An 18,057-nucleotide genomic window follows, 5' to 3' on the forward strand; every position below is an offset into this window, starting at 1 on the left:
AACTAAAGTCATTTGATCCACCAGGAAGAGACTAGAACATGGGTCAGCAAACCACAGCCTGCAAATCCCGTCTGCTGCCTGTTATTTTGCAAATAAAGTTTTATTGGAACACAGCACACTTGTTCATTTATGTATTGTCTCTGGCTGCTTTCACACTACAACGACAGAGTTGAGAAGTCGTCACAGAGACCATATGGCCCACAAAGCCTAACATATTCTCTGGACGAAAAGAATACATAACATACACTGGCCAAGTTTGGAGATGGACTTTCTAGATACAGGAGGAAGCCCAGGCCCACATGGCAGTTCTCTAGTATCCCTTCTCTCCAGCTGGAACCTCACCCAACGAGCTGTCCTACTGGGAAAGCTCCTTCAACATTACTTTCCTCTGCCTAGAGAAATGGCAAAACATAGCACTTTAACATTCGTGCCACTAAAGCTGTACAAATTAAATTCTATAAGCATTTCCAAGAGACAGAGATTAATTCTAACTGGAAAGATCAGAAAAGACTTTCTGGAAAAGGAAAGATTTGAGAGGAGCCTGAAAAGGAGAGTGGGCACTCAAGAAATCCTCTAAGCCTCCCTGAGCCATGGCAGATTACCTAGGACTCTGCTGAGCTAAGAAAGTGAGTTCCCTCTCACTGGAGGTGTGCAAGCCAAAGCTGGCTGACCGCCTGGCAGGGATGAGGTTGGGAGAGATGGCACAAGATGAAAGATAGTCCCTTGGAATTGTGGATTCTTCAGTCTCAGCTCTCACCGCACTTGCTGAGTGAGACACACACAGCACAGAGACAGCAGGAGCTGGAGGCAAGGAGGGAGACACAGACTTACGCAGAGACAGGAGAGGACTGAGGATAGGAGAGGGGTCAAAGAGGTGTACTCATGCCCAAAATCAGAAGGCCCACGTGAACTGCACGGAGAGGAAAGCCACACCTGTTTCCTTCCCACTTAACTTCTACAGAGAAAGAAAGAGCAAAAGCCTGACCACTAGGGTTAAAACTAATCAAATGTCCCTTCAACACCTCTGGCTTGGCACCTGGCTGCCTTCTGAATGTGCCCCATTGTTCCCTGGTGCAGGGCTCGGCTGCCTCTCCTATTGCCAAGGTATACACAGGGAGGCACGCTCCAGACGTACAGGGCTGCCTCCTCAGGCGAACCCTGACACTCAGGAGCAGAGGAGCCCCGCCTACCCTGGCAGGAAAGATAACACAGCAGGCGGCAATGCCTGACAGCTGCCCAGAGCCAGGGGGACAGGCAAGAAGAATGGGTCTGAAAGCTGATGAGCCTTTCTTATCTGTACTCTGCTGGCATGCCAGGAACACATTATCCCCACTTTCCAGGCGAGGAAATGGAGACCCAAAGAGGTTCGATGGCTTGCCAAGGTGCCAATAAAGCATGGCAGTTAAGAGCACAGGTTTGAGAATCAGAAATCTGAGTCTCAGTCTTGCCACCTACATCCTCTGCAGGCCTGGGAAGTTGCCTATGCTTCCTGAGCCTCAGTCTTCCCACCTGCGAAATGACCACAGTAAGACTGCTTACAATGCTGAAGAAATAAGAAGGGCACAGTGCATGGCATGCCCCAAGAGCTCAGTAAGTTAAGAAACGTTACTGTTACCGTGGTGGAGCCAGGGCTCAAAGAGAGCGAACTCTCAGCCCAGAACCAGCTGTCACACCTCTGTGCCCCACACCCCATGCCCCACTGCCACACCAGCAGCCATGTGGAACCTCTAAGGGAAAGTCCCTGGAGTGGGGGGCGGAGGGGCGGGAGGTACAGCCACTCCTGCTCTGACAAAGGGTCATCCCTGCACTCACAGGCACCGGGGGCTGTGTTCGGCTGAACTGCCTCACCCAGATAGCTCAGGGCCCTCACACAGGCCCTCTCTTTTCTAGCAATGCCCCCAGATAGATGCCTCTGAGGCCCCCTCAGACAAGGGAATGCGGTATGGGCCATTTCTGCTGGAAAGCCGTCCTGCCTCTCACCGTAGATTCCTAACACTCCCGCGGTAACAAGAAGGCACATTCTGGGGTTTCCTGACATGCCAAGAAGCCCAAGGCAGAAAACAAAAGGCACTCTGTGCTAACATCACTTCTAACAAACAAACCTACGGCAGCCCCTCACACAGCTGGAGCAAACTTCATTAGATGGGGTGGACCTCAAATTCAGAGTACCTAAAAACACAGAGAAACAAGGTAAATCGTTCTTGGGCTCAGACAGAGCCACAATATAAATCATGTGGATACAAACTTAAGGGAGCCATAGGGACCATATGTTCAAGAGCCATAGGTCTATTATGTTTGTATTTCCAAGTAACCATTTCCCCCCACCCTCTGCCCAGCCTCCCCAAAAAGTACATTGGGCTTATAGTCAAAAAGGACTGGCCTTGGGGAGCCTAGGTTGGTTAAGCACCTGACTCTTGATTTCAGCTCAGGTCATGATCTTGCAGTTTGTGACTTCAAGCCCCAAGCCGGGCTCTGTACTGACAGTGCAGAATCTTCTTGGGATTCTCTCTCTCTCTCTCTCTCTCTCTCTCTCTCTCTGCCCCTCCCCTGCTTGCACACATGTGCTTGGTCTCTCTCTCAGAATAAATACACATTAAAAAAAAAAAAAAAAGGACTAGCCTCAACTTACTGGCTCTGTGACCAGTTACGTCACTTATACTATTTGAATCTTGTCTTTCTCTTCTGCAAACTGGGGATCACAAGCCTTGTTGTGCCTGCACCATGACATAAAGAGGACAAATCAGACAAAGGGCTCCCAAACTCACATGTCTCCAGAGGCCAGGCTGGCTACATGAAAGGCTGAAGAACCCAGGTTCAAGCTGAGGTCTTTCTACAGTGGGCAACTGCTACCCAGATCCAGGCACTTTTTGTGATACTGGAACCTGGACCCCGTTGCCAACACTTTTACGGTTTTCCTCATAAAAGCCAGAAATGAGCATTTTTTTCTTTTAATGTGAAATATCTCAATGTTCACGTGCTGACAACTCTCCGACACTTAAAAAATAAAGACACTATGGGGCGCCTGGGTGGCGCAGTCAGTTAAGCGTCCGACTTCAGCCAGGTCACGATCTCGCGGTCCGGGAGTTCGAGCCCCGTGTCAGGCTCTGGGCTGATGGCTCAGAGCCTGGAGCCTGCTTCCGATTCTGTGTCTCCCTCTCTCTCTGCCCCTCCCCCGTTCATGCTCTGTCTCTCTCTGTCCCAAAAATAAATAAACGTTGGAAAAAAAAAATAAATAAATAAAGACACTCATCCATCTATGGGCCAGCACTGGGTGAGCCACATGAAACATATTTCTGGGATACTTCTGGCCCCAGGCCACCAGTCTGCAATCTGCATTAAAGTATACAGATAAGGTGTAAAAAACAAAACAAAACAAAACAAAACACGGTGCAAAGGTCAAATGAAGTAATGTAAGAAGTTCTCTGAAGAAGACTGTCATTAAGGTTTACTGTCAATAAACTAACCAGGAATCCTACTACAGACCCTGATGCCTCCAAAACACAAACACTAACTTTTCACTCGTTAGGTACCAAATTTAGAAACTTACTCCTTCACAAATAGACATGCACACACACACACATTTTTTAACTGTCAGCAGCTGCCTCTGATCAATGCTCAGGAGGAAACACGCAAAAATAACAGTTTTCAGTCGAGCACATACAATGTGCTTCAGCAGCAGGAAGTAATTGTCGCACACATTCCCCCGCCAGATGTTTCCAACCTGTTCCCTTTAAGAAACCCCCTTCCTGCAGAAGCCCCGCCAGCAGCCTCTGCTTAGCAGCCGGCCTCCCTGAGAAAGCTGACATCTGTAACTCACGGAGAGATTCGTACAAACACACGACCCCAGTTAACTGGGCTCTTGGGAGGCTGCCCGAGGGACGCTCCCGAGAGGCACGTGGGACCTGCTGTAATCATGCCCTGGCACTGACGCCCGGGTATTCAGCTCGCGGAAGAGCTTTCTGGAGCCAACACAACGCATCCAAGAACCAGGCTCGCGGGGCCTCTGGCAATAACCTCCCCCTGCAGCCTCCTCATGGCCTGGGGAAGAAGGAAAGGTAGCCTCACCCAAGGTCATGGAGCAGGTAGGTGGCAAGACAGCAGAAGGAAGCCTGGGGCTGGGTGCTCCACCTGAGTGAGAGACCTGGGTTGGAATCCGGTTTCCATCACTTCCTAGCTGTGTGACCCTGGATATGTCACTGTACCTCCCTGCACCTCAGCTTTCTCATTTTTTTTTTTTTTTTTTTAAATTTTTTTTTTTTTTTTTTTCATGTTTATTTATTTTTGAGACAGAGAAAGACAGAGCATGAACGGGGGAGGGGCAGAGAGAGAGGGAGACACAGAATCGGAAACAGGCTCCAGGCTCTGAGCCATCAGCCCAGAGCCCGACGCGGGGCTCGAACTCACGGGCCGCGAGATCGTGACCTGGCTGAAGTCGGACGCTTAACCGACTGAGCCACCCAGGCGCCCCCAGCTTTCTCATTTTCAATTCACTTAATCATCACGGTGACACAGTGAAGCAGTGACCATTGTGCTCATTTTAGGATAAGGCTCAGGCTGAAGTCCAGAGTTGGACACAGAGTGAATAAGGGACAGTGGTGGGCCCGGGAATCAGAGGAGCCTGCCCCCAATCCTATGCTCTCTCCAACTCAAGGAAGAGACTCACACGGCCTCCCTAATGTCACACCTTCCCAGGGAGGCCCTGGCTCAGTACTGCCATCAACCCCCACCTACAGACACCTCCTCCTTGCCCCCTTGGCAGGAAGGCAGAGCACCTGTCCTGGAAACGCAACAGATCACAGGTATCAGAAGAAAACAAAACCTCAGGGCCCAGAGAGTCCCTGTGGCCCACGGCAGAGGCATTTTCAAAGTGCACCGCCTGTCCTGGATCCCAAGCCTGCACCACTTGCGTCTGACACAGTGCCATTGATAACAGCCCTCTGTGGGCACTGGCTGGCAGCTTGGGAAACTGCAGATAAACACGCTCCCCAGAAATACAAGTTCAAAGGCAGGTCCCAAAGCGCTCCTGTGGAGATTGGAGTGGGCCCCTGGGGAAAGTCAGGTCTGCCTCCCAGGGATGCTGACAAGTTGGAGATGTGGACAGAGAGGAGAGAGTTCCCTGAAGGATGATCCCTGGCCCACCCCAGACCGGCCCAATCATGCTCCTTGGGTTCGAGCCCTGGAGCCCTGGTGTTAACAGGCTCCCCAGGGATTCTGAAGCACCCAAGAAGAGCCGTTCCTCAAGGCTAAGCTTCCTGCACTCCGCCAGCAGTTACCAGGCACCAACCAGATCACTCCTTGCTTGCTGCTTCAGTTGTTTGGCAAATATTTGGGGCAAATTAGAGTGGGCAACTGAGACAGAGGTTAGTTCCTGCCTTCAGGAGACGACAGTCTGGACAGATCAAATAAAAACAATTATTGCACCACACGACACATTTATATAAGGGGCTCTGGGCTCCTGGTAGCAAGAGGACAACCCCAGGCTGCCCCTACAGGAGCGAGGGAGGTTTAGGGGCCAGGTGGCAGGGAAGAAGGGCGAGAGAGGCAAGGGAGCAGTGTGTGTGGAGGCGGAGAGATGTGAAATACCCTGAAAGGTACAGGGAGGGGGCAGCAGAAAGAAGCCCCAGGCCATGCCTTTCTGGAAGTTTCTCCACCTAAGTGGACAGGTGATAAAATCAATGCTCAGGGGAACTAACACTAGTGAGCAACTCCTGGGGGCTGCAGTGACCAAAAAATACTTCCCGGAGGTAGCAAAAAATACTTCTTAGAAGGACGCAGAGGATCTGGGTTCTCGCCCAGCGTAGTAAATGTGAAGGTTCCCCCAATAATTGCTTTGGATTCCAGAGCGTCAGGGAGTGGACTACAAACAGCAGCTGTGCAAACACACTTTCCTTCCCACCCCCAATCACCAGAGACACTGCGGCCCTGTTCCACCTCTGAACGCTGACCATGAGGCCAACCACCTCTCCTCAGACCTCACCTTCCAACAACCATAAAGAGGCCTCCCTCCCTATCTGAGCCACAGGGAAGCTGAGTCCCTACTATGAAGAACTGGGTCCCTGCTATAAGCCAGGCACTTCCCACAAACAGGAGCATAACCACGGTTACTGAGGACTCGTTCTGTACCCAGCCTGTGCTCAGGGCCTTACCCACTGTGACTCATTCAACCATCAATACACATAACACTGTCTCCATTTTACAGACCAAGAAATCCAGGCATGGAGGCCAAGTGACTTGCCCAGGGCTAGGGATCTGAATCAAGCGGCTCCAAAACTAGAGCCCTACACGCTGCCCCATGATGTCTCGGTCTAGGAGGATGGGGGAGTCACTTTGCCAACAGGGCTGCGGGGGCGGTTTGGTGAGGGGGCCTCTTCAAGTGACCATGTGGGCTCCACCTCAGCCACTGAAGAGGGTTCAGTCTTAGCACAATGGTCTTTCCCCTCTGCTCAGACAGCAGGGCTCCCATAGCAGCCTTGTAGGAGTGGGTGTCAGGGCAGGGTGGGAAACAGGTCCTCTGTCCTGCTCAGGCATTGGATCAGAGACCCACAGGCTCAAACACCAGCCCCACAACCACAGGCTGTGTATCCTCAGGCCACTATGTGCACCTCCATGAGCCCTGGTTCCCTCATTCATTCCTACCTGTTTATACCTGGGAGTATTTAACAAGACATACAGGTAAAGGGCTTCTTAGTCCAACACCTACCAGAATAAGTGCCAAAGAAATTGTAGCCACTGTGATTATTATTATTAACCTTATCATTCTCCCTGTCATCTATACCATCATCATTCTTATTAGTGTCATTTTACGCTGTGGCTTTTTATCACCTGCGCAAACAGAGGAAAATTCAGCATCTGAAGCTCAGAATTCTCTCAAAACCAAAGGGGAAGGAAAACATGGGCCTGCTTTTTTCCCGTCCTTCTCCTATCTACACTCAGCAGAGGGCAGCAAACATGAACCATCTAAAGATAAGAGAGAGCGAAGAGAGACACATGGAGAGAAAGCTACACACTCATAAATACACACCCACCCACCACAGCAAGCGGAATTGTTTAGCTTCCAAAGTATGAACACTCCGCCTCCTCCAGCTAAGAGGGCCAGGCAGAAAAAAAGAGTCAAAGCTGAAGAGACAGAAGTTCTTTTTCAGCTTGAGAGAAATGTTCAATGAACTGACTTTTAATGGGGGGTGGGGGGTGGGGGGCGCAGCTCTCAGGACGTCTGTGAGGGGAAGGAAGGTGGCAGCAGGACTCACAAGATTAAATAAAGGCAGCTTTCAAACTGCACTTCATCTCAACCCTCTACTCCACACCAGCAAGCATTCACATGCGAGCTTCCTCAAGAGGAAACTGAGGCTCAGGGAGTTAATCATCCCAGCTAAGGGGCGGCACAGCCGGGACCACTGGGATGCCAGACATCCAGACTGTAGGTCCAGTGATCAGCACTGAGTCCTGGATGGCCAAGAGATTTGACCACGGGGACCAAGCCTGATTCCAGCAGCGACTGCCTGGGACACTGTGCCAGTGAGATTCTGGAACGGACACCTGTAGTCCTCATCCCTACACTGCATTTCCCCTCCTCTCCACAAAAGCGCCCGGGCTTTTCTCTGGGAAAAACCTTCCTACAAGGTGGATGGCCCGAGCCTACCCCTGGCTCCTGCGTGGGTTAAGTCAATCAGCATCGCTCATCCTCTTGACAAGTGTGGATGGTTCAGAGAGCTCATCAGATCTGGATTAGGCTGATGATACCTAAGGAGATCTTGCTAGCACTTCGAGGAAAAAAGTTTCCTCCCTCTTCAGCAGAACCTACCAGAGGAGACAGACTCTCTCCTCCAGGATCTGGGTATGAACATGAGGTCGGGAAGGGCTACAACCGCTTTTAGCTACCACAAGGGCTCAGTCTAGGGCAGGAACTTGTAGATGATACCATACCTGAAGCCACTGCAATTACAGGAGCTAATATATTCCCTTACTCATTTCAGCCCATGTAGCATATTTCATTCTGTTGTTTGCAACTGATAGAGAATCTGAAGTGGCTCTCAAGCTCACGCTAGCTCCGTCTGTCACAGATAGCAGTGATGATGCCACACGCGATGCATCTGTTTAATTTCTCAATTTCCCAGCCGGATCCCTTGGCCACCTTAAAATTTAATTCATTTTACTTGCTTTAACACTATAAAAATTTGAGAAGAAATGTATAAAAATGGAGCTGCAAAAAAGCCAGGTAAGTTCCAGCCAATAATTAGTCAATAAGTACTGGGCTCCAAAACTGGGAGTGATAATCTCGGCTCGTGCGGGAAATAATGGTAGAGAAGAATCAATTATTAGGATGTGGAGGGAAAAAATATTCGTGGTGAAAGAGAGCAAGAATTTGGAGAATAACTGGGTTCTGGTCTGTACTCCCCGCTCCTGGGGCTCAGTTTCCATACCTACAAAGCAAGGTGGGCAGACTAGCCGACTTCTGAAGCCCCCCTCCTGCTCTGACACATATCGATCGCTCAACAAACATGTCCTGATCGCCTTCCAAGGGCCCAGCCTTAGGCTGTGTGCTAGAAGAGGATGTAGTTCCTCCTTCAAGATCCTTCTGGAAGGGGAGGCCACGATGTACTCGTTGGCCACAGGAACTCAGGCACGCATAGGGTGCCTCCTTTCCCCACCGCACTGGGCATGAGGACAGTGGTTCTCTGAGAAGCAAGACTCTTAGTTCAGTCTTCCTGGGAGCTCGGATACATAGATGGGATACGGGGAGTCAGTTACACGAAAATACAGAACACACTGCAAATATCATCATGAGCGGTTACCTGCCACGGGACGTACCACAGACGGCCAGTTTGCCTCAGGGTGTTTTTCAGTGATGAGATCCTGATGCCATCTCTCTCATGAGAGCTGACGGTGGTCACTGTACAATTAGCAAGCTAGATGGTTCCCTTTAAAACGGGCCCTCGCGGGGGCGCCCGGGGTGGCTCAGTCGGTTGAGTGCCCGACTTCAGCTCAGGTCATGATTTCATGGTTCGTGAGTTCGAGCCCCACATCGGGCTCTGTGCTGACAGCTCAGGGCCTGGAGCCTCCTTCGGATTCTATGTCTCCCTCTGTCTGTGCCCCTCCCCTACTCACGCTCTGTCTCTCTTTCTCTCAAAAATAAACAAACATTAAAAAAGATAAAAAATAAAACGGGCCTTCGCGTTTTCATTCCCGATTCCATTATTTGTTATGTCTCTGGCACCAACAGATTAAAGGCTGAATTCACATCCCCAGACCACAGCCTGAAAGAAGGCGCTGGAGTATGAACATATCCCCAGGTAAGTAGCGGCTTCACCACAACTCCGGTACGGAGGTCTGTTTTAACATACTTTCACTACCTAGGCCTTTTCAATACATGCTTCCAAACCAACTCACAGAACCCCAGGAAATTAAAGTTAGAAACCTCCTCACGAAGGATCTATTCCCTGTGTCGCAAATCAGTTTCAACATGCCATTAACTCCACTTGAGTAGCAGTGTCCAGAAACAGGTGGTGTGGGCTTAGTGGGACAGAGACTGTTTAGCCATGTCTGCCCTGGCCAGGGGAGGGGAGCACCATTATGATACACATTTCCCTTTCCTCTTCTGAATATAAGCCTTCAGTGCACAGTTGAGAGATCCAAGGCCCAAAGAAGTTAAGCCACTCTCCTGAGGTCACACAGTGAGTTTAGGGGTAGGAGAGAGAGTGAGAACCCAGGCCCCTGTTCCCAGGCCTTCCTCAGCTGGGCTCCTTAGGAGACTATCTACCTAGGATGACAGGAGGAATGCAGGGAGCCAGATTTGCTCAGGTAACTCAACAACCCAGCCCCAATGGCATCAGGTTTCATCTGGGCATGCAGACACAGAAGAGATTAATAATATAAAGGGTTCCAGCCCCTCTGCAGAAAATTAAAGAACTCATTCCAAGGCTACATTTCTAGGGTACTTAACTTTCTGATGGGTAAGGCTCTGCCACCAGGAAGACTGAAAAAAGCGAGGGAAAAGGTATTGATTTCTAGATGTTCCGAGAATAAAGTTCAGCTCTGACACAATGAGAAAAACTCTTGATACTTGAAAATTAAAGTCATTGGTATTCTATTATCCTACCAATTTCTATTCCACAGTTGCTATTATCCAATGAAGTCATTTCTCACTTTCAGATTATGGCTCTGAAATGGGGAGGGACTGCATCACGTTCCCTAACACGGGTGTTTAGTAGCCAGTTCCCAAGTCTGGAATATGAAACAGACAGTAGGATTAAACCAAGATGTTAAACGGTAGGATTAAACAGAGATGTTAAACAGATTGGGGCTACGAATGAGAGAGACCCCTACATTAAAATGAAGATAGTTTCAAGACTGGCTTTTCTTGCTTGGTTTTATAACTTTCTCAGGACAAAGCTGTCTGACTAGATGAATGTTGAAGTCCTGAAAGCATGATGTGTCCTTTATAAATCAACTGCCCCACCCAGCTCCAGAGGTATGCCTAGGATGAGCTAGCATGACAGTCATACAGACTTACTTTCCAGCAGATGATAAATGCTCTTAACTTGAAACTCTCTATCCTTCAATCCACTGGAGAAGTCCAAGAGTTAAAGGGCTGCTCAAAAAGTGGGTATGTTAGCCCTCAGACCCACAGGGAATATATTTTGCATTTGGATAAAGTCCTGTCAGCCTTCCCTCCAGGGCCCCTGTGGTTATTTCTACCAGAAAGATCAACGAGGTGTGCTGGGATAATTCTCAACAATTACAAGAGTGACAAGCTGAGCTCAGAACTGGTCAGCCCTGTCGAGAGAAGCCCTGTGTGCTCAAGATGCCAGATTTCCCAGATAGCAGACTAATGGGTTACGTCCATGTTCCAGTGCACGGGGATGAGGGATGGAACCCCATCGCTCTGAGAAGTCAGCCTCCTCCCTCAAGGCCAGCTGACATTCAGACAAGGGACTGGGGGCCAAGCCCAGTGCTGTGCATCTGCAGGAGAGTGAAACAAAAAGTGGCTGTGTGGAAATTTGGCAGAGTGTTCCTGAAAGGGAGCAGATGAATGCTGAATCCCACAGCACCTAGCAGAGCTTATCATTGGGGAAACAGCTCCTTTCTGCTACTCCCAGAAAGCAAAGGAGTTCCTTCAAAACAAGGATAATCCATCGGTACCCACCTCAATCACCACCACACCCCTTCACCCCTTCTTCCTCCTCTGCGTGATATTCCAGAGCAAAAGAAATAAACAAGAACTAGACCTTCCCAGATGAGCCTATCTGTCCATCTCAGTTAAGGGCTCTGAGCAGTGCCCAGCTGTTGCTCCCCTCTCTCTGCCCAAAAGGCTGCCTTACTCCATCAATTCCCTCTTGCACAAGTGAGTAATTTACTTTGAAAGCTCAGGCCAAACTGGCAGTTAACCTTGACCTTCTCTCTACACATCTGGGTCTATAGAAAATGAAAATCAGGACGTCTCTGGCATCCACGGCAAATGAAATACGAGGGCTTTCTCCAGGCAGAGGCAGAATGTCAGGAGCTATTTTAGAACTGGCTACAGCCATTCCAAAGGAGAGTTAGTGCTCAGGCAGGGCACTCCCCCCTTGACCTGGGGCTGTGTCCAGTGTGGAGCCCCCACAGGAGGGATGCTAAAAGGGACCCCTGCCCTCAGGAAAGAAAAAAGACGTGGCCGTTGTACTCCTCACTGATTCACTGATGCTATCACAATGCTGGAGCTGGACCAATAACTACATTTCACAGATGGAGAAAAGGAGGCTCAGAGAGGGAGCTGAGAGGTGATCAAGGGCACACACAGCAAGTCAATGGTAGAGTTGAAGACAGAACCCTGACCTCCTGACCCTGATGCCAGTACAGGGAAGTGAAGAAAGACTTCATGAAGGAAACACCAATATGCACACAGAATTTAAGGGGAAGAGGTCTAATATGGCTGTCAGGGTTTGAACCAGGGTGGTGAAAGAGTTGAGGAGCTTAATTTCCAAACAATAAGAGCTACCAAAGAGATGAAGGAGGCCCTCCAGGATGGTTTGCAACAATTACCAGAGTGACAGGCTGTACTCAAACTGGTCATCCCGGTAGCAAGCAGCCCTCTGTGCTCAAGCAGCCTGATACTAGGAAGAGAAAGAAAAACATCAACCTCAAAAGTCAGTCTCTTCCCTTATCCTGCCAAGGATAAGTCAAGTTGGACAGTGATGGACAAATTATCCACTAAATTATGGGGCCAAGGAAATCCTGTAAGAAAACCTGAAATATCCCACTGTGTGAAACAGTTCAAGCATGCAAACACTCACTGGCGCCTATCTACCCGGGAGCTGGGGAGGTAGGAGAGCTCTGATAGAGCTTCTGCTATGAGTCTATATGTACGTGTGACACAACAGACACACACGTGGGGGAGTTCAGAGGAAGCAAGAACAATTAAGGTCCTAGTCTTGTGCAAGAAACAACACACCTAGTCAGATTGGACAAGTTCAAGAGGGATCATGTCCCATCTCCAAGAAGGGACAGGGAAGGCACCTGATGTTCCAACCTCAGGGCACCCAGGCACAAACACCTCTGGGAATTTGGGGGAATCCATCCACCAGAATCCCCCCTTCTGGACTCTTGAGAAGGTCAAAGGCAGCAGGCCCCTCAAGAACCAGGAGTCTCCCTGCCCCCCCTGCCCCGCACAGTGCATCCTCCAACAAATCCACAGATCTGGGAAAGAGGGAGGGTGAAAAGGGGGGAGGGTACACAAATGGGGAGAAGAGGGAGACCTGGTGTCCCACTGAGCAGGGAACACAGAGATCAGCAGGTGAGGGAAAAAGCGGAAAAGACCTGGACGCTAAACAGAAGGACTGGCAGCTCCTGAAGAAGAAGTCATCCTGGGATACAGGGGTACAGACAGGACCTTCCAAAAGCAAGAGCTGCTGAAAGAGGTAAGGGGATACCAGACATGAAAGGAAAGGAGAATGGTAACCTACAGTAAGAAACACACCTTCAGACTGAGCAACAGGAGTCTCAGTCTCTAGTTCTGGTTCTGCCTCCGACTGACGTGGGGTCCCTGGACAAGTTCCTGTCTTTCTCTGGGCCTCAATTTTCCCAATCCCCAAAATGGGAAGAACAGAAGAGTCTCCGGCGCTGACACGGAGAAGGCAGAAAGGGAAAGGTGGAGGAAGGAAGCGAAGGCTACAAGTGAATACGAGGAGAGAGGGTTCCCACCCCCACAGCAACTGGGGGACTCACCAGTCCGGCCGCCGGGACCACCGCCGCCCCCGATCCTCCGGGGGTGCCGTCGGGCTGCCGCTCACGGTACAGCGCCCAGAGCCCCACGTTGGGCAGAAGGACCAGGGCCGCCAGCACCAGCGCCACCGCCTGCAGAAGCCGCTTCTCCTTCCGCCTCATCGGGGCCGGTCAGCCCCGCCGCGCCCCGCCGGCCCGGCCGCGCGGCCCCCGGCTCCGCGCGTCCGCCCGTCCGCCCGGCGGCGGCAGCAGCTCGGCGAGGAGAAGCTGCCGCGGCGCCGGCCCCGCTCCAACTCCGCGGCACTTCCGCCGCTTGCCGGCCGGGGAGCCGGCCTCTACCACCGCCCCGCCGCCGCAGGGGGGGGTGTCGCCGCCGCCGCCGCCCCCGAGCCCGCCCAGCCGCGCGCTCAGCGCCGCCCCTCTCCCGCTCGGCCGCCGAACGCTGTGCGCCGCGGGCCCCGACCTTCTCGCGACTTTTTCCGATCCGTCCGGGAGCGGCGGAGCCCCCGGGACCGAGCGCTTCCCCCTCTAGGGCTGCAATGGTGCGGCCCGCTCCTTGGCGGCTGCCCCGCCCGCGGCAGCTTTGCGAAAGTCGGGGAGTTGGCGAGTTGGGCGCTAACTGGTGCGGGCTGGGCGAAGGTGCGTGTTCGCGCGCTGGGACGCGCGGGAGACCTCCCGCAAGCTGTGCCCGCAAGCTCTGCCCCGTACTCCCAGAGAATTTACGAGCTCTCTGGGGGGGATGCAAACGGTGCTGGAGCCCTGCGGGACGCTCCGGGCTGTGACTGCCCACCCCCCCTCGGCTCCGCTCCGAGGACCAACTTTGTCCCGGGGACTCAGTAGTCCTAGGCGTGAAATGGAGCCACAGCTGTGCTCGGCGCGCGCGGATCCGCGGCCAGGCCCTAGTTTTCTTCCTCTCCGAGTTCCGGCGTTAGTTGTGAACGCCCTCTGTGAACTGTGGAGGGCTGCGCCCGCCTGCCACCCGTCTGCTGTCCCTGCAGAGCGGCGGGAGAGGGAGACCAACCTCCATGGAGTTGGAATGCCCGCCGGTCCCACGAATACTTCTGGTTGCTTAGCTCACGGAGCCCTTTCTCGAAAACTCTTGTCGATTTCTATCTCCCGCGCAGCTACTCAGCTAACCATTAGTGAATGCCTACTATGTGCCAGACACTATGCCGGGCACCGTTATGAAATGAAAACAGACTCAAGCTCTGTGGTCTGGGAGCTGAAACAGTAAACGCATAATCGCATTAGGCGGGGGAGTGTGCCCATAACCATGATGAGGGCTCTGAGGAAGTCGGCCGCCTGGGCGCTGGGAAGGGCTGCGGAGCTGGCTCCGACGGTGATGCCTGTCTGTGGCTCCTCTGTGCTCTCCACTTAATTGCTTCCTCTCTGACGTCGAGGGATGAAGCGCCTCTCCCTGCCTTCCTCTTTGCCGGCCCCGCCTGCGCCCTCTTGATTCTTCGGGTCTCCAGCCCAACCGCTGACTTCCATGCTTAGCCATCTCCAGCCTTGGACCACCGACCTCCCATTGCTTCCAGCTCCAGGCTGAGCGATGGGGATTCAGTTGTCTGGAATCATAGCTTGGCTCTGGACATCTGCTACAAAACCTTCAAAACCCCCATCACTTAGGCTCCAGCGTTCATCCTTCTTGCCGAGACCTGCTGGGGCTGATCAAACATTATTATGTCCTCTGTCCTGCCATGTTGCTGTTTTCCTTTATGTGCTGTTGACGGTGAAGTTCCTTCCACCCTGACAGCTTGGAACCTGCTTGGGATTCTGTCTCTTCCTCTCTCTGCCCCTCCCCTACTCGCTGTTTTTAATATTTTAATGTTTATTTATGGGGTTAGGGGGTTCAGCACAGAGCCTGACACCGGGCTGGAACTCATGAAGGGTGAGATCATGACCTGAGCCAAAGTTGGAGGCTTAACCACCTGAGCCACCCAGGTGCCCCTATGTTGGTGGAATTCTTGTCCATGTCTAGTTGAACTGCTGCGTCCTGCATGAATTCCTCCAAATCTCAGAGGGGTGCAGTCTTTCTCTGAGCTTCTGTCACAGTAATGCTTACCTTTTATTAAGGGCTTACTCTGTGCCAGGCATCATGTTAAACCCTCGACACACATTACCTCTTTTAATGCTCACAGTTAGCTACCCTGTGAAAAAGTGCTTTTCTTACCCTCCTTTGCAAATGAGACTCCTTGAAGAAAGCGGAAACCAGAATGAGGCTGTTTTAACAAAGGTTAGATAGCATCACCCCTCTGCTCAGATCCCTCCAGTGGTTTCCCATCTCCTACTGGACTCCTACAAGAAGCTACAAGATCCCCCAAGGCTGTAGATAAATAGCCCTCACCTTTTCTTTCTTCATTGTGTCCAGCCCTTTTGCCTTCTTGCTGTTCATTAGAGCACACGAGGTCCTTTCTTGCCTCCTGGCCTTTGCCACTTGCCACTTGCTGTTACCTCTGCCTAGAAGGTCCACTCTTCTCTCCCTAGATCTTAGCTCTATACCTTAAAAAATGTTTTTGGGGGAAGCGCCTGGGTGACTCAGTCAGTTAAGAGTCTGACTCTTGATCTTGGCTCAGGTCATTCATTATCTCATGGTTTGTGGGTTTGAGCCCCACTACGGGCTCTGTGCTGACAGCTCAGAACCTGCTTGGGACTCTGTCTCTTCCTCTCTCTGCCCCTCCCCTGCTCGCTCTCTATGTCTCTCTCAAAATAAATAAGCTTAAAAAAATTTTTTTTTAAATTATTTTAGTGGTAAAATATACATAATATAAAACTTACCATTTTAGCCGTTCAATGGCATTAAGTACATTCACATTGTTGTACAATTATTGCTGTCCATCTCCAGAACTTTTTCATCATCTCAGACTGAAACTCTGTACCCATTAAACACTAACACCCCATTTCCCTTCCTCTCGACCCCTGGTAACAACCACCATTCTACTTTCTGTCTTTATGAGTTTAACTACATACTTCATACAAGTGGAATCATGCAATATTTGTACTTTTGCGTTTGGCTTCTTTCACTTAGCATAATGTTTTCGATGTCCATCCATGTTGTTGCATGTATCAGAATTCCGTTGCTTTTAGTGTGGCGAACTAATCTTTGACAAAGCAGGAAAGAATATCCAATGGAAAAAATATAGACTCTTTAACAAATGGTGCTGGGAGAACTAGACAGCAACATGCAAAGGGATGAAACTAGACCACTTTCTTACACCATTCACAAAAATAAACTCAAAATGGATAAAGGACCTGAATGTGAGACAGGAAACCATCAAAACCCTAGAGGAGAAAGCAGGAAGAAACCTCTCTGACCTCAGCTGCAGCAATTTCTTACTTGACACATCTCCAAAGGCAAGGGAATTAAAAGCAAAAATGAACTATTGGGACCTCATGAAGATAAAAAGCTTCTGCACTGCAAAGGAAACAATCAAGAAAACTAAAAGGCAACCAACGGAATGGGAAAAGATATTTGCAAATGACATATTGGACAAAGGTCTAGCATCCAAAATCTGTGAACTCACCAAACTCCACACCCAAAAAACAAATAATCCAGTGAAGAAATGGGCAGAAAACATGAATAGACACTTTTCCAAAGAAGACATCCAGATGGCCAACAGGCACATGAAAAGATGCTCAACGTTGCTCCTCATCAGGGAAATACAAATCAAAACCACACTCAGATATCACCTCACACCAGTCAGAGTGGCTAAAATGAACAAATCAGGAGACTATAGATGCTGGTGAGGATGTGGAGAAACAGGAACCCTCTTGCACTATTGGTGGGAATGCAAACTGGCGCAGCCGCTCTGGAAAACAGTGTGGAGATTCCTCAGAAAATTAAAAATAGATCTACCCTATGAGCCAGCAATAGCACTGCTAGGAATTTACCCAAGGGATACAGGAGTGCTGATGCATAGGGACACTTGTACCCCAATGTATATAGCAGCACTTTCAACAATAGCCAAATTATGGTAAGAGCCCAAGTGTCCATCAACTGATGAATGGATAAAGAAATTGTGGTTTATATACACAATGGAATACTACGTGGCAATGAGAAAGAATGAAATCTGGCCTTTTGTAGCAACATGGATGGAACTGGAGAGTGTTATCTAAGTGAAATAAGTCATACAGAGAAAGACAGATACCATGTTTTCACTCCTATGTGGATCCTGAGAAACTTAACAGAAGACCATGGGGGAGGGGAAGAAAAAAAAAGGTTAGAGAGGAAGGGAGCCAAAACATAAGAGACTCTTAAAAAGTGAGAACAAACTGAGGGTTGATGGGGGGGTGGGAGGGCGGGGAGGGTGGGTGATGGGTATTGAGGAGGGCACCTGTTGGGATGAGCACTGGGTGTTTTATGGAAACCAATTTGACAATAAATTTCATAGTAAAAAAAGAATTCCATTGCTTTTGAAGATATAGTGATATTCCATTGTATGTATATACCACACTTTGTCTATTCATTCACCCACGGATGGAAGTTTGGATTATTTCCACCTTTTGGCTATCCTTAACAATGCTGCTATGAACAGCCCTATGTTTTTTATACTGCAGTTGATAACACAGTATTTATGTAATTGAATTTCCATGTCTCTGACAAAAGTGGAAGTTCCTGAGTTGAAGATAATGTTGCAAAATTCTTTTATGTGCTTTCCCAGCAGAAGCACAATGCTAGAAACAGAGTAGCGAGAGTGATCCTTTTACAAACATGAGGCTCACTTTGCTCCTGGGAACTTGCCTGGGACTTCCCATTTGTTAGAATAATCTCTGAGAAATCCTTAACACAGTCCATGAGGCTCTACCCGTTCTGACCCGATTTCCAGACTTCATTCTCTCTCCTTCCCTTCCAGTCACACT

The 18,057-nt window shown here is 50.1% G+C and overlaps 1 protein-coding gene across 1 annotated transcript in view; it reads right to left on the reverse strand.

The window, feature by feature from the left end:
- GALNT10 (polypeptide N-acetylgalactosaminyltransferase 10) overlaps window positions 1–13,432 on the reverse strand; it is a 225,604-nt gene extending 212,172 nt beyond the window's left edge. The window contains exon 1 of the mRNA XM_047826528.1: window positions 13,201–13,432. Within this exon, the coding sequence (XP_047682484.1) occupies window positions 13,201–13,359 (159 nt within the window). The 5' untranslated portion in view covers window positions 13,360–13,432. The remainder of the gene's footprint in view (window positions 1–13,200) is intronic.
- Between the last annotated feature and the right edge of the window lie 4,625 nt (window positions 13,433–18,057).

Source organism: Prionailurus viverrinus, chromosome A1 (genome assembly GCF_022837055.1).
Source record: "Prionailurus viverrinus isolate Anna chromosome A1, UM_Priviv_1.0, whole genome shotgun sequence".
Lineage (NCBI taxonomy): Eukaryota > Metazoa > Chordata > Mammalia > Carnivora > Felidae > Prionailurus > Prionailurus viverrinus.